General features: G+C 42.4%; 1 protein-coding gene across 18 annotated transcripts in view; it reads left to right on the forward strand.

Moving 5' to 3' along the window:
- shi (dynamin-1 shibire) overlaps positions 1-16,762 on the forward strand; it is a 367,093-nt gene that overhangs the window by 22,205 nt on the left and 328,126 nt on the right. For all 18 annotated transcript variants that reach the window (XM_067110075.1, XM_067110066.1, XM_067110067.1 and 15 more), the window contains exon 2: positions 16,481-16,554. In XM_067110075.1, the coding sequence (XP_066966176.1) occupies positions 16,481-16,554 (74 nt within the window). The remainder of the gene's footprint in view (positions 1-16,480; positions 16,555-16,762) is intronic.

Genomic DNA, 16,762 nt, shown 5'->3' on the forward strand with positions numbered 1-16,762 from the left:
GGCGGACTTCCCAATCGTTAGCTTTAGTTGCGTTATCCTAACTTAGTTAGGCTTGGTCAGGTGGTTGGTTTTTACTTCGTTTGCCCTCATTGTATGGTCAATATGGTCTTGTCACATTGTGGTCACGCCCCGTTGACAGATCATCTAGAACTCACCAGCTATACAGGTCACACCCTTGCTGGAGACTCTAGTTAAGCAGAAGCGGACTTGGGTGACAGTAATCACTGAAGTCAGCTATGCTAACAGGTAAGGAACCAAAGTATCTTTCACCTACATGTAGTGTGTTTTTCCAAAATCCTATTCTGTCTGTACCCACCTCCAATGGTGGTATTCAGCTATATATATATCTGACAGGTAAGTCTCATGAACAAAATGATATTTTAATGATAAAATAAAGTTTGTTCATACTTACCTGGCAGATATATATATTCATAGTGCCCGCCACCTCCCCTCAGGAGACAGTGGCACTAGAAAATCTGAATAGAAAATGGGAATGGTTCTGATACCCGCCTCCCAGCGGCGGGAATGGGTACTAACCACCTGATCTCCCACTGCGTGTGTCGTAAGTTTTGAAATTCTGTCGGACTAACAGAGAATACAGCTATATATATATCTGCCAGGTAAGTATGAACAAACTTTATTTTATCATTAAAATATCATATTTTACCATATGAAAAAAATGAAAAATTTTTAGGTATGATGTTTCATGAAAAGATACATGGCCAGGTCATATTGACCATTCTGTACGGAACAACCGAATTGTTGCATCCCCCCATAGTATTGACAAAGCATTCAGTATTGGAATCTATCTCAAAAAGTGTGGGGGCTTTCTCAGTGTGTGCAAAGGCCTGCTACTTCATGGTGAAGCATTGTGATTCTGGTTCATGTTCCAGCTGCTCCTCATGGTGCTGCTGCTTGTGAAACTCCATAAACTCCATGTTTGTCAGTGGCAGGATGTATACCTCAAATAAGGAAATGAAGTCATCCTCCACCAAGCCCGGTTTCAGCTCACTGCTCAATATCACCAAGGCTTTGTTCATGTGTGCTTCACCAAAGCCCCTGAAGTCACAAATTGAGGGCACTACATCTTCCAAACCCCACTCAAACCTGCAGTCAAAACTATTCTAAGAGGAGTTTATATTTAAGACTGCCTTGTAATTGATGTATCCCTTTTAGAGTCTGGGATTGTTTTTTTTTTTTTTTTTTTTTTTTTTTTTATCTTGTCTAATGCCTGGTTAAGTGCTTGCCTTAGATAAGTATTAGGGGTTGAAGGTGGCAATGTTTATTGTCCTAGTCCATTGCTTGCAAGAGATAGGTGGTGTTAGTAGGTAGGTGAGCAACAGTAGTGTCAGGATGGAAATTGATGCAGTTTTGTGGATAACCAGGAACATTGTCTTAAAAAATAATTAACAGTAGTGTCAGGAAAAAAATAATTAACAGTAGTGTCAGGATGGAAATTGATGCAGTTTTGTAGATAACCAGGAGCATTGTCTTAAAAAATAATTATCTTGAATAGGATGCCCCTGTCTCGTCTTTACAATACTGGTACAAAGTGGATGAAGAAATAGTTCCCAAAAATGTCATCTAAGCCATTGGGATATGCCATCCATAGATCTGGAAGTGAGTCCTTTAGGATGTTCTTCAGCACTTGAGGGATTCCAGCATGACACACCAGCAGCAGCTTTAACTTAGTCATACCACACAAATTGTTTCCCAACATAAGGGTTAAAAAGTCTTGACCTTGGAGTCTAGTATAGCATTCTCCTCCATGAAAGTAAATGTTTAGTCTGGCATTTTCTTTTGGTAAAGACTGGTCTCGTCCACACTGAACATCTGTTTTGGAAGAAATTACTGTTGTTCAGTAATCTTTGCTAGCATGGAGGGAATTTGGACACTGCAAACTCATCAACTGATGCACTTTCACCTTGGATCTTGACATTGTGAAGATTGTGTCACTTCTTGAAGTGCATAAACAATCCTGAACCTCACTTGATTTCTGTCATTCGTATTGATGAATTTCTTGAGGCCTTCCAACAGACAATGCTTTCCCCTGAATCAACAGCTGTTTTATGAGGACATTATGATGAATCTGCTGTTCAATCCAAAGACAAAGATAATGTTTCATTTCTTTGTAAATCTTGCCTTTTTGTGTGTGTGTGTTCCACGTCCCTTGAACTTCATCTTAGATGTGGGCTAAAATCCTTTCCTTTCACAAATGATTGTCAATACCATTTTCGGACTTGAGCTAGAACAAGAAGTTAAGGTGGCAACAGTTTCTCTATTTTCATGGTGTTTTATTATAGCCTTTTTATTTTCCAACAGTATAACATGAGGCTTTGTAGCATTAGCAGTAGGAATTTTTCAGTCCATAGGAACAAAAATTCAGTGCAGAGGTACAGCAAACAACAGTACACTTGCAAGTATTTTAATACTTCTTTATGGCCAATCACTTGAACTATTACAGCCAAGCGTCATGTTTTTATTACAGCCAAGCGTCATGTTTTTAATATTTTTAAGCTTTCACGTTATACATTACAGTACTGAACTGTATATATTTTATATATATATTCTAACATACATTTGTGATTTTTCCCGTCTTGGTGATGGTTTTGTATCTTTATGGCCCTTTAAAGTTTGTTGTTGTCCCCCTAGGTAAAAGTTGCATGAACTGATGTATGTCAATTTTTATTTTTCCATCTTTTTAACAACCATTGTAAATTGCAAATGAGTGGTTTGGAGTTCAGTTGCATATACATGTAATCAAATATTTAGGGGTAGCTCAAAGAATTAACGGGGTAACACCATAGATTTATTTTAAAATAGGACTTTGTATTTTGGGTGTAAAATTGTTGCATTTATTAATTTTATATAAGTAACTTACAAAGTAATTACATAGCTATTGGTTCCTAACCAATGGCAGCTTAAAAATTCAAAATTCACGTGGCGGTGCTTCTATCGTATGCATGTAGGTGACAAGGTCCCGCCCCCTATCCAGGACTCAAAGGAACAACTTGGCAGAGAGCTCAATTCCTTTCCTGCCGGCTTTCAATCAACATTGGTAGTTTTTCATAGCTGCTTCATTGCTTTTTGGCTTATTTGCCCAGTCTTGGTGAAGTATTCAGGATTTGTTGTTTTGTGGCTTGCCATCATTGATGAATTATTGTTTCTGGTTAACTTTAGGAGTTACTTTAGTTAACGGTGTCGGATTCCAGTTCATCCAGTATGCGCTTCTGTTCTGAGGGTTGTAGAACTAGGTTAACCAAGTTTTCGTACGATTTTCATACGAAATGCACTAAATGTAGGGGGCAAGAACATAGTAAAGATAATACTTGCATAGAGTGTCAGGATTGGGAGGATAAGAAATTAAAAACCTTGAAATCTCATCTAGAAAAACTGGAAAGAGATAGGAAGAGGAAAGCAGCCCTTAGGGCCGAGAATAGGGCCAATACAGATCCTATTCCTTTGGATAATGTAGGGGATGATAGAATGTTGCTGCTCCAATTCCTCCTGTTTCTCCCATTCTGAGTCCTTCTACTGTAACATCTACTGCTGTTCCAGGTTCCCATGATTCCGTTCGACCAGAAGTTTGGTTCATTATCTATTACCATTATGGAAATGGGATCAGCTATTAGATTTCTAATGGAAAAAAATGTGAATAATGAAAGTGCAGTGAGATGTGTGTTGTGAATGTTGAGGAGGTGGCTGTCTGTCCCACCAGTGCTGCTAGACAAAGGTCACTGTCCCGCTCCTCCGCACCAGGGAGAAGACATACCGGAGGTCCAAGGGAGGCTGGTGGGGGTTTGCCCAGGGGCAGTCGCCCCCTCTGTTGAGCCTGTCATTCGTTCCCAGGCTTCAGCTAAGCGCCATTGGAGACGCGTTCCAGTGCATCAGCTTCGGAAGCTTCCAGCCCGTGCAAGAAGCTCCCATATCGCTTCTCTGTTTCTTCGTGCCCGCTCAAGAGACATGCAGGTCTTGGCGATACCTCTCCTCTAGCTGTCAAGAGGTACAGGAAGGCTAGCCCACAACCTTCCTGAAGTTTTCAAGACCACCCTGCTTCTCGAGCCCACCCTCTTCATTCGTTGGGAGACAGTCCTGAGTGCTGTAAGCGCTCTAAGCGCTTGACTTCTTCGGAGCGCCCGGTGCCTGCCGACTCGCACCAGACTTGTGCTTTTGAGCTCCTGGTGCCAACAGCCGAGCGCCCAGCCTCTGCTTCTGGGCACCAAGTGCCTTCCTCTCTTAATCCGTCATCATCAGTAGTTCAAGAAGATTTGTTAGCTCCATTCAAGGGTCAGTTGACCGAACTTTGGGTTTTTTGAAGAAAACCTCTTCAGTTCCTGAATCCAGGGATAAGTCTTTGTCTCCTATCTCTCCAGAGGAGGAAGAGGTTCAGGAGACGGTCCCCTCTCCAGCTTACTCGTCTCTTTTGCATTTCCCCTGGATAGTTTTCCAGATTTCTTCATTCCTGCTTCTCCTACTTCGCCAGCTTCTACCGTCCTCATGAGAAAGCAGTCATGAGAGGGTACCAGGTTACCTGAGCTAGTTCTTTCCTCCTCCTCAATGAAGGCTCTCAGAGAAGTTCATGACTGGCTGGCTTATAAGAGAGACCAGGGCAAAGCAGCATTTGCTTTTCCACCCAGCAAATTATTAAAGATGAGGTACTCGTTCTGCGCCACTGGGGAAGCTCCTTCCTTGGGAGTTTCCGCCTCCTCCCAGGGGGACTTCTCCTGTCTGGTGGATTCAGCTCATAGAATGGCCTTTTCTACTGCCAAGATAATGTTTTACTCATCTGAACTGGATCACCTTACCAAGAACATTTTTAAGGTGTTCAAGATTTTTAGTTTTCTCGATTGGGCCATCGGGGCTCTAGCGAGGAAGATTGAGGACTCTCCTGATCTTGCTGAAGACTTTGACGCTGATTGGCTGGGAGTTCTTACGTGCTCAGATAGGGCAGTTACAGGTACCTCTTTGGAACTCACCCCCCCTCTTTTCTATGGGCCGCCTTAAAAAGAGGGAGCTGTGGTGTTTTTTCACCTCGAAAGGAGTCTCGCCGACACAGAAGTTCACTCTTCTCTCCGCTCCTTTAGATAAGTCTCACTTCTTTCCGCAGGTCACTGTAAAGGAGATTCCTTCAGACTTGCAGAAGTAGTCTACCACTGACTTGTTGGCACAGTCCACTAGACACCCGAGGGAGCCTGTGCCTTCCACGTCGAGATCATTCTCCCCTCTACAGCCTCAGCCCCTTCGTGGAGGGAAGACAAAAACCCAGTCTAGACCCAGATCAAATTTGTGACATCCTACGAAGTGCACTAAGAGGTCTTCCTTCAAGATCAACCCCAGGAAGTGAGTAGTTAGTCCTCCGTGCCCAAGTAGTAACTAGACTTCTACTTTATTGGAAGGAATGGGAGTGCAGAGGAGTGGATCCTTGGGTGGTCAAGGTTCTCAAAGAGGGCTACCATTCCTTTCGTGAAAACTCCTCCCTTAGTTACATCTCCAATCTCCTTGACAGCATATTTAAAAGGTTCCATGAAGTTTTTGGCCCTCTCTCAGGAAGTTGAATCCCTCTTTATCAAGGGAGCGGTGGAAGAGGTGCTAGATCTCTACTCAGAAGGTTTTACAGTCGTCTGTTTGTGGTTCCGAAGGCCTCAGGGGGCTGGAGGCCTGCTCTGGACATCAGCGCCTTGAATGTGTTCATACTGAAGACAAAGTTTCATATGGAGACCGTTCATTCAGTCATATCTCCAGTACAACAGGGGGACTGGATGGTCACCCTGGATATGCAGGATGCGTATTTTCACTTTCCTGTTCATCGGGACTCACGGAAATTTCTATGTTCGTTTTTAGGGCAGAGTACTACAGTTCCGGGCCCTATGCTTTGGTTTGTCGATGGCCCTGCACGTTTTCACACGAATCCTTGCTCCTCTAGTGAATTGGCTTCACCTTATGGGAATCAACATCAACTTACACCTGGATGATTGGCTTCTATGTTCATCATCGGAGGAAAAGTGTGCGTAGGACTTGAGAACTCCTCTTTGCCTGACACAGGAGTTAAGCATTCTCATAAACCAAAAGAAATCCCTTATGACACAGACTCAGGAGATTCCCTATTTAGGGATGATACTGAACTCTGACTTTTCGGGCTTTTCTGTCGCCCAAGAGAGTTGACAACTGCCTTCAGACTGTCAGTTCCTTGCTCTTCCTTCCTGCCTCAGCAGTACAGTGGATGAGTCTTTTAGGGACCCTCGCTTCAGTAGAGCAATTTGTAAAATTAGGCAGACTGCACATGAGATCTCTTCAGTTTCCTGAAAGAGAACTGGTGCAGAAAGACCCAACCAGACTCTTTCATCTTACTGACTACGTCAGAAATCAAAGAGGATCTCCAGTGGTGGTCGTGCAAAGAAAGACTTCAGGAAGGGAAGTCTCTTCTTCTAGTGCGCCCCAACCTTCAATTTTACTCAGATGCTTCCGACCTAGGCTGGGGTACTCTTCTGGACGACTGGGAAGTCTCTGGAACATGGACGACGGTACAACAGAAGTACTGTATATATAAAACTTATTTTATCATAAAAATTTCATTTTTATCCTTTGATGGAAGATTAGTTTGTATATACTGTAGTCTGAAGTATAGGGTTCATATGTGGAAAAGCACAGACCTTGCTGATTAGCTGACCGCCTAACATCAATCCACTTAGTGTATGCTTCTGTGAAATTAAAGTATTGTACCTATATATTTTGATTGTTTGGCCTTAGCTTTGACAGCAAACTTTGTTCTTTTTCTGTATCACAAAAATATATAAATTAAGGGTCTTAACCAGTTCCCACATTGGAAACTTAGTATCTTTAATTCTTAGTTGTGTCCCCTGAGAGAGAGAGAGAGAGAGAGAGAGAGAGTGAGTTTTAACTCCTGAAATTGGATGTGATCACCATGTGTAGACATCAGTCGCCACTCTGTGCACTTACATGAAAGCCTTATCAGTAGCATGATTGTAGTGAATTATTTCTCCTGCAAAGTTTTTTAACGAAAAGATTCAGCACAAACTTCATAAGATTTCAGTTTTGGATTAAACTGAAGCTTTAGTAACTTACCAAAGTCAGATTATTGAAGAATAACAACCAGCAGTTTGAATCCAAAGAAGGTATTTTATATAAGAAACTTACCAAGTAATTACTTAACTATAGTTGCTAACTCGCACGGCAGCTTAAATTTAGTTCAGTGTAGGTGACTAGTCCCACCCACTAACAGGAATACGAGGAATGACTTTGCAGACAACCGCGCCAGTCCCTGATCACCAGGTGCCAACTCTTCAATATCAGACTCCTGCCTCTGAGTGCCATACAGACTGCTCACAAGCGTTTTGGCTCTCTTCAGTCTGTTCCACTTTTGCCCAGATTTCAAGACGAGTCGACGTTGCTCCCTTTTTAGTGACAGTTAGGGTCTTGGAGTCTGTCCTTTGCAGACTGGGACTTTTGTGTCCTGAATTTACGAGCTTGTTGAAGAAAGCTCTCACTGGTGTTTTCTTCATCCTCCAAGAAGTCTCTCAGGGAGTTGGGAGTTTGACTTTTGTTGAAAAGGGATTAAGACAAATGTCTTTGGGCTTTCCTCCCTCTGGTGTTTTGACAGAACTAGACCTTCTTGGCGAAGATCTTGTCAAGGTATTTGAAGTAAAAGGTTTTTTCTTGACTGGTAGCAGGAGCTCAGTCTAAGAAGATAGACTCCCAAGTGTTTTGCCGAGAGACATTGCCTCTGATTGTCTCCTAGTCCTGTCCTGTGCAGACAAAGAAAGTTGAGATGGCTTTTAGAGATTTCTGCTCTTTTCTTTGGAATCTCAAGAAGAGAGAACTTTGGTGCTCCTTTACTACTGTAAGAGCCACACAGTTGCATTCAGCTGTTGTTTTTGCCTACAGACCTACACCAGCTCTTCCTCAGAACACAGCCTTCGTCACAAGAGTCGCCTTTTTGGATGTCGGTCTCAACTCTCGGAATTTTCAGGCATTCCGTCTGCCAAGAGAATCACAGCTGCTTTCAGACAGCCCACTAATTTCTAGCCTCTTTTTTTTCTTCTTACTCGGAACATTAGTGGAGGAGTCTACTGGGGACTCCGAGACGTTAGTCACCTTAGACGGACTTCATATGAGCATTTTGCAATTCTTCCTCTAGGTTTCATCCAGTTCTGAGTTTTCCAGCGCAGATGGAAGCACTGAAACGTTTTTTGGTTCTTCGTGGCCGCAGAAGATGCACGCAGATGACCGTTCACTGCTTCCTCTCAAGCGGTAAGGAGGCTAGCTTCATCTCACAGCCTTCCTACAGTTTCGCTGTGGTTTCCTCTGTCACTTCCGTGGTCTGACTTCCTTTGGAATGGTGATACCTTCTCTCCTGAGCATTCTTTTGTTGAAAGACTTTACTTGGGCTCCGAGCAAGAAGAGAAAGCGCCATGAACCCTTTCGGACCAGCGCCGATTCCCGAACGCCCAACACTTTTTTTTTAATATTTTTATATGTTTCCTGGTGCAGGTGGATCTTATGACTCCACAATTATTACTTTACTCGAAAATGGCCTTGTAAGGTACCCAGGACATATAAAACACAAACAAAAAAAAGAAGTACACGGAGCGGAGGGCTCTTCACTAGGGGAAGTGCGTGAAACACGTGGATATAAAAATAGTTATATTTGATAGCACACAAGGTCAAAAGGAAAATTAACTGAAAATACGGTAAATTACTGCCAGAGAAGTCCTCCCGAAGGGGAGCTTGGGAATGCCAGGAACACGGACCAAGGATAATTCTGCTACAGGCGTCTTTCTGAAACGATATTTGGACCCACGTTACACATCTAATGCTGGAATTTGGGGATTGAATTACTAGGGGTGCACTGAAGGCGCCAAGGACTCCCCGAGGCGTTACTTGTGACTCAGAGGAAAGAAGCTGTGAACACGTGGGCCTGGCTTGAACCAAGGAATATCAGGGAACACAAAGTTATAGGCCCAGAGATTAATAAATGCAAAAGGGCTAAGTAATCGTGACTAGCAACTCGTTTTGGGTACATTACCACATTTGTAGGGGCGTAGGGCTGACGACGTCTTCTGCTGAGAACCACGTGTGGGAGCGTGGACAAATGGTAGCCTCCCTCTCCAAGGTATTTCTTCAAGTCGTAGATTGGGGCGGAAAAGGGCGCCCTTGGGATGATGAAAAGGCCGCCGTTTAATGTCAGCTCGCGTGTGGGAGACTTGCAATCCCCCTTGCAGTCTTCTAAGGCCATGTGGAATGGAACACGGGGCACACAGGGCGGCGATGGGATCCACGTGGCGGCGAGCGGAAGAGGAGGGCAGGGGCAAAGGCCTGCAGAAGGCGTGACTGCTCGGCTTAAACTAGCGACCGCGTGTGAGAGAGAGCTGTCCTGGCCCTGACCTTTTATTGCTTCTGGACAGGGGTAGGGGGGGGGCGATGTCCTGACCCAGGTCGACGACACGACTATATCATAGAAAACGATTTTCTTTCCCTGTACCAAAGAAAACAGTGCAAAGCCAGATAACTGTCCCCAAACTATTATATTCTCTGAGCCCCTATACCCCGACCTTCAAAGGTTCAAACCAACCCAAAGCAGGAAAGGAGAACAGTTTCCTAGCGTATTTTGGCACTACTCTTTACAATATATATATATATATTGTATCTGACGGCAGAAGAATTCATCACACCTGGTTTTGGACAAGGACACTGCTATCCCGTGCCCAGGCTTTTGTCTCTCTTAAGGACTTTTCAAGCTTTTTATAAGCGTGCCAGATATTAGTTTCTGCCACTTACAGTTCCACATAATGTTTTGTGTGTATGAGGTGTCTTTGAGTCCACACAAGGCACTATCGAGTCCAAATAGGTCGAGGCTGCACGGATGTCCACGTGTCTGCATGGCTATCAAGAGTCAGCAGTCAGCAATGAGTCCGCACAGTTATCTGTTAGTTTAAATGATGATCTGCAAGTTGGCTTGGTTGCTTGGTAATCCACAGGGTTGTCAGCAAGCCTGCACAGCCCACAGTCCCCTTTTTCTCTTCGAATAGAGAACAGGTTCAAGATGGAGACAAACCAGACAGTCCTGTTGTCCATTCTCTTGGGCGAATGGATGGAAACCTTGGATATGCACAATACTTCCTTCCATTTCCACGTCTGGACTTTGGAGAGTATCTCAGGTCTGTCTTATGAGACAGGATCTTCCAATTCGGGGATCTAGGCTTTGACCTCTACAGCACAAGTCTTCTCTTGAGTCCTCTCTCCTCTTACATTTGACTTCATTTTCTGGCCATGAACATCAGTTTTACAAACTTGATTCCCTTCAAAGGAAAAATGCTTGAAGTTTTTGAACACAAGACCAACTGGGACTGGGAAACACAGCCGGACACAGTCGTTTTTTCCCAAAGCCCCAGATTTAAGTTGGACCTGCAGTAGTGGCTGTCTGAACTAACTTTCAAAAGGGAAGTTCCTTCATCCTCTGAGACTAGACTTAGACTTTTTCTCAATGCATTGATCCAGGTTGGGGAGCCCACTTGGGGAACTGGGAAGTTTCCAGGACGTGACCCTGGAAGAACGGAGTCATCACATCCCTGTCAGAGGGCTGAAAGCGGTTTGCTTAGGACTTCAGTGCTTCTGGACCCTAGTTCACTCCTAGACTGTGGTAATCCATTTAGACTAGACCAGAGTTCTAACATTTATTCCGTTAACAAGGAGTCTCTCTCTCTCTCTCTCTCTCTCTCTCTCTCTCTCTCTCTCTCTCTCTCTCTCTCTCTCTCTCTCTCTCTCTCCCAGACAGCAAGAGAACTTCTACTGTGGACGATCAAAATCAAGTTTTCTAGTCTCTCGATTTATTCAGGTCAGCAAATAAGTTCTGGAGGACGAACTGAGCCATCAGAAGCTTGTTCTTACCACCGAGTGGGCCTTGAATCCCCTGGTTTATTGGAATGTGTGGCATCTAGGGGCAGGCCAACTTGGAACCTGTTTGCCACATTAAGGAACCTTCATCTTCCTCTCTCTTGTTCTCCAGCCCCAGACCCTCGACATGCTGCAAGTTGGGTCCAATTTGGACCCATACATCTTTCCACCTTGCAACAACTTGAGGTGCTGAACAAGTTTCAGGCTCATCGCAGTGTTACGATGACCCTCATAGCACCTTTCAGATCCATGAAATAATGCTTTCCAAACTTGCCACAGTTGTTGGTGGACTCTCCAAGACTCTTTCCCTAATCCATGTCTACTCAGTCAACCTCACTTAACGAGATACCACCAAGGGTGGCTTGCTCTTGTCTGGACGGGTCTCAGACTGTCCGGAAGCTTGTCAGAATGAAGGGGGTTTTTCTAGACGTACTGTAGGGACTATTTTAAATGCAGACATCAATCTTGTATCTCCATCTACCAGAATAAGTAAAGCATTTTTCCGTAGTTGGTGTCTCAGACTCTGCGTCTTTCTTTTCGAGACATCTGCGACCCGAGTTGCGGATTGCCTCTTTTATCTAAGGAGATCTAGACTCTCGTATTCTTCCATTAAGGGGTGTCGAGCTACATTTAACTCAGTTTTTAAGCAACTTCATCCAAGTCCTTTGACTAGTCCAAGCAAGAAAGGAAATCCAGTCTCCTGAAACCTAGACGTAGTGTTGAAGTGACTTGACAGGTTCCTTTCTTGATTTGCTACGCTCCTCCTCTCAGAAAAGACTTTACCTGGAAGGCTGTCTTCCTGGTGGCCATGGCTTCTGCTAAAATTTTAGTGAGATCCCAGCCATAGGTCTAGAGTAGGCCTTTTTCATGAGACAACACTGTTTGCTCATTTACCCTTGGATTTTAGCCAAGAACAAGGCCTATCCAAGACCTGGATCCCTTCTTTCTCCCTTAAGAACTTAACAGACATCTTTGGCTCTGAGGAAGATTAGAGAACCCTCTGTCCAGTTGGAGTTTTCAGGTATTAAATGAACAGGACTGGAAGAGCAGAGGGCCATCCATAACCTATACTGTTCTGGCAAGGACCCAGTTCGACCTGTAAGAACGCATTGTCCTTCATCCTAAATGGACTTTATTTCTGAGATCTCTCTCAGATTCAGGAGAGCATTTTGCCTACTTTAAGTGAAAGCTAAGGATGTCAGAGCAGCTTCTACCTTATTAGCTTGCTGCCACAATATGCCCCTTACTTCCATTCTGCAATCAACCTACTTGAAGTGTAATCGATCTTTGCTTCTCACTATTTGTAATGAAAGTTAAAACAGTGTTAAAATTTTGCAGTACCTTGCAACCATTATTAGTAACTGGCATGGTATCGCGGGAGGAAGCATAGGAGTTTCTCCTGTCTCTTCACCTTGTAGTGAGGTGTCGGGTTTTGGGGAGCCGGGGTTGGGGGGTGGTTACAATGTACCTGGAGCACCCACCACTCTCGGTAGACGGGTTGTGGTTTTATTTCAGTGTAGGTGACAGGATTGTCTGGTTTTTTATATTGGTACTGTGACCAGGGCAAGGGAGCCTTTGCTAGCCATCAGCATACTCCTTCGCTGCAAAGCTCCCACTTAGTGGAGGTGCTCCACGGCTACACCACCACGCCACTGCAGGTTAAGATGAGCACCAACCAGAGGCAGTATTCTCTTGCAGTAGCTCTCTTAACTGATAAGGAAATGACAAGCATTGTTTTCAATGCCAGCAACCTTTGTATGTCAAATTCATTACATCACTTGAATGTTTTGGAGTAGAATATGTCCATGCATCCCACCATCTGTCAATGTTGGATTCAGCTATGCAATTATACTGTTTTTATAATAAAATTTTTATATATACAGTACTTCCCAAGTAATTACAGAATCAGAGCCCACCCTCCTCCCCTCTGATGGACATAAGGCACGGAGTGAGGTTGTCTGCTAAGTTGTTCCTGGTATTCCTGTTAGTGGACGGGACTAGTCACCTATACTAAACAATTGCTGCGCTACCACAAATTTTGTTTATTTAAGCTGCTGCGCGAGTTAGAAACTATAGCTATGTAATTACTTGGTAAATATATGAGCTATGTAATAACTTGGTAAATATATCTAAAAGGTAATTTTATAAAAATTGCATTTTTCTTCAATGCGATAAACTTTATACTGTAGCTGGGTCATAAAGAGTTGATAAACACTTTTCACTTACCAGTATGTAACTCATGTAGGTCACATTTATCTTAATTTTCACAAATGAATTTGCTTTTTCTCATTTTAGTTTTTTGTAAAAGAAAACTATGGAGATGGCTATTTGTCTGTCTGTCCTCACTTTTTCTGTCCACCCACAGACCTTAAAAACTACTGAGGCTAGAGGGCTGCAAATTGGTATGTTGATCATCCTTCCTCCAATCATCAAACATACCAAATTGCAGACCTCTAGCCTCAGTAATTTTGATTTTATTTAAGGTTAAAGTTAGCCATGATCGTGTGTCTGGCACCTTTATAGGCGCCAACAACTCAGGCCACCACCAGGCTGTGGTAGAGTTTCATGGGCTGTGGCTGAAAGTTTCATACAGCATTATATTGTGTACAGAAAACTTGATTGCACCGAAGAAACTTTGGCACATTTCTTAGTTGTTCAGCTTGATGTTGATTAACTTCAAAGATATACTGAGAAGCACACACTGGGCAAAAATGTATTTATTTACGTGTTACAAGAGAGGAGACACGGAACATCCATCTGCAGATTATTTTATAGGCTCTGATTGGGGTGTCCAAGCCTTATAGTTGCTCTACAAATGCTTGATATATCAATAACAGTAGTAATAGAATTACAATAAAAATACCTAATTAAACTTCTTAGAGCAAGAAAGTAAGGAGTACAGCCATATAATGAAAAATTACCAAAAATAATAAGAATTTCAACACCTTTGCTGTCCTGTAGGCTTGGAGTGTGCCAGCCTGAATGTAGGAAATTGCCAAGCGTTTAATTTCTTGGAGCAATTAAGAAAAGGAATAAGGTTGAATAGTAAATTAACCTGAATGGCATCAGTTTGTTTGAATTTTGTTATTTTTGCATTTCGCTAGGTGAGGGCCAACCTTGGGTGTGTTAGTGGATGTCAGCTCTAAGGGAAAGTGATTGGAATAATGGAATCTAAGGCATCCGTTCATTAACTGTGCAAAATATTCCTTGCTCATAAAGCCTGTGAAGAACCAGCATATGGGAAGAGAGTTTAAGGGCACTAGGGCACGTAAGATATATGCCCCAGTAGTGGATTAAAAGGGAATTATTGAAGGCCTTGTTTTGTTGTTTCTGAAATAAACCGGAGTTTCCACTTGTGTATATGTTCAAATGTTAGGCAGCATGGCCATGAAACAAAGAGTTGACTATAATGTGATAGGCCATGCGTACGTTTTGATGATGAGATTGAAGGATCATGGTAAAGAGGGAATTATGAATTTGGGCAAAAGGTCCTCCATTTTAGTGTTTAACTACCTTATACACATGCGCCATTCATCTCCTATCCTGTGTGCTCCCATACATCCTGTGTATGAATGCCCTTTTCCTTACCACCTCAACACCATCTGTTCAGCACTTTGAGTCGCCGTCCTCTCGTCTCTCAAAAACTTCGCATTATACACATTTCGGCAACTTATTATCCTCCATTCTTGCCACCCACATAACCAAACCATCTGAGAACATGTGATCCATCTGTTCACCCCTTCTGATCTTTTTAGCACAATAAAATCAGTAGCTCTTGAAGTTGTTTTTAAGCCACAAATACAAATGATTCATTTTGACACATCTGCTTCCATTTACACTTAACATTCACTTTTCAAGCTCCTGAAAGATAGTTACCCCAAGAATTCATTCGTGCATTCTAACGTGACCTTCCAAGAACACACTAGGTCTTTTCCAGATTGTTTGGACGCATTCTGCAAACTTCCTTACTTCACCTGTTCTTTAACGCGCCTCATATCTCTATCCTACCATCAACCATTACATTTTACTTCCGGTGCGTTGTCTATACGGATCAGAACTTTTGTTCTGCCACCATTCTTATAAACATTCATTGCTTCGTTTACTGGGTTCCATTTACCCGTATCTTACTTGAACTTGACATTTTTCCTCTTGCATACACTCATCACCTATACCCGTTTACAAAGGAACAAGTATTCCCCTCACCCAGTCTCAAGGAACATTTCAGTCGTTCGGATACAATTTACACAGTGGTTAGCCACTCAGTTACACTTTCGTAACTGTATTGCGGCATTTCGCTTTGTAATTTCGTAAATTCCTGTGTCTCCATTCTTCAATCTCTCCATTGCCTTCCTTACGTCCTCGGTCATTGCCACAATAATCTCAGACTTTGGCTAACCCCTTTCATCTCGTACGTTATTAAGCGCTCGCTGTTTTTTTTTTTTTTTTTTTTTTTTTTTTTTTTTTCTTCACCAGTTTTCAAAGTACTTATCGAACCAGGACAAAATTTATGCATTTACATCTTATTTTCTTAGATGCATTTCCTCTTAACTTTTTATGCATTTGCTTCATCATCGTCATCATCCCACCTATCTTTTTTTTTTTTTTTTTTTTTTTTTTTTGGCAAATGTTTCAGCTTCAATTTTTTTGGGGTGCCCATTTGATTTTTCAGTTACAATTTACGGTTTTCTTGAATAACTAGTTCTTCCATGTCATAAGTGCTATTGAATAAATGCCGTCAGTTTTGTTTAAATGTCTTAAGTTTTGACAGCCTTTTATTCATGGTGCAGCATTGAGCTGCTTCCGATTAACGGATGTGGCTCCAGAGGAGAAGCAAGTTTAAGGTCCGTTCCTCGTTCATACATTACCCGACATGAGAATGAAGCTTGAATGAGAGAAAAATGTAATCTTAGCATCTTCATCAGACCCCCTTATCAGGACTGCGTCGTTAACCTTTTTCATTTTCTGTCCACATTTGACCAAACCACGCCTTAAAAAGGTTGATTTCTTCTTGTCATCTAAGCTAATCTTTTGATCATCCCTGTTCATAACATCCACATTTTTAACAGTTTTAAATTTTAAAAGTAACCATTGTTTTGTATTGTCCTCAATAGCTACCTTCTGCTAGGGGAATTGTTTTAAAGATAGAGAAAAATAATACGAAGTCATTTTTCATAGATAACATGGCTCCAGAGAAAGAACACAACATTAGTTACTGCCACATCCTTGCTTTAATTGATGAGTCAAGAATGAATCCACTCAACAAAAAGATTGCAAAACCTTTTCCAGTTCATTTGTATAATCTGTATTGTTTATGGTTGAAAGTGCCTATACTTGGGTTTATATCCTTAATTTCATTAGGCTACTCATTCATTCGCTCGTGTACTGTTCAGTGAACATGAACAGTACATTGATGTGCATGTTAGCCACTGATAATGTTGATAATTATGACCTAAAGCTCAGCAACAGTATTTGTTAGCAATTAGTATTACAAGCGGGAAATTGATCTACTTTAGCTGTGGGTCGTGGATGCTCATTAATAAAGTCTTAACTGGTTTTTTTTTTTTTCCAGAGACTTCTTGCCTCGTGGTTCGGGTATCGTCACCCGTCGACCACTTATCCTACAGCTCATTTATCATCCACATGGTAAGTGAAGGAGATGTTCCAGTGGTTTTTTTTTTCCTCATTGGTATGGTACGAGGTGTGATGTGTGATGAAGGCTGTAGGTAGTCTCTTCACAAATATGAGATAATAAGAAAAGTGTATGGTAATCTGACCTGTTTTATGCCATTATTAAGGATGTTCAAATTTCATTTATTGTTAATTGCCATTTCGAAGGACTGAAGTCATCCTT

The sequence above is a fragment of the Macrobrachium rosenbergii genome, chromosome 10 (genome assembly GCF_040412425.1).
Source record: "Macrobrachium rosenbergii isolate ZJJX-2024 chromosome 10, ASM4041242v1, whole genome shotgun sequence".
Lineage (NCBI taxonomy): Eukaryota > Metazoa > Arthropoda > Malacostraca > Decapoda > Palaemonidae > Macrobrachium > Macrobrachium rosenbergii.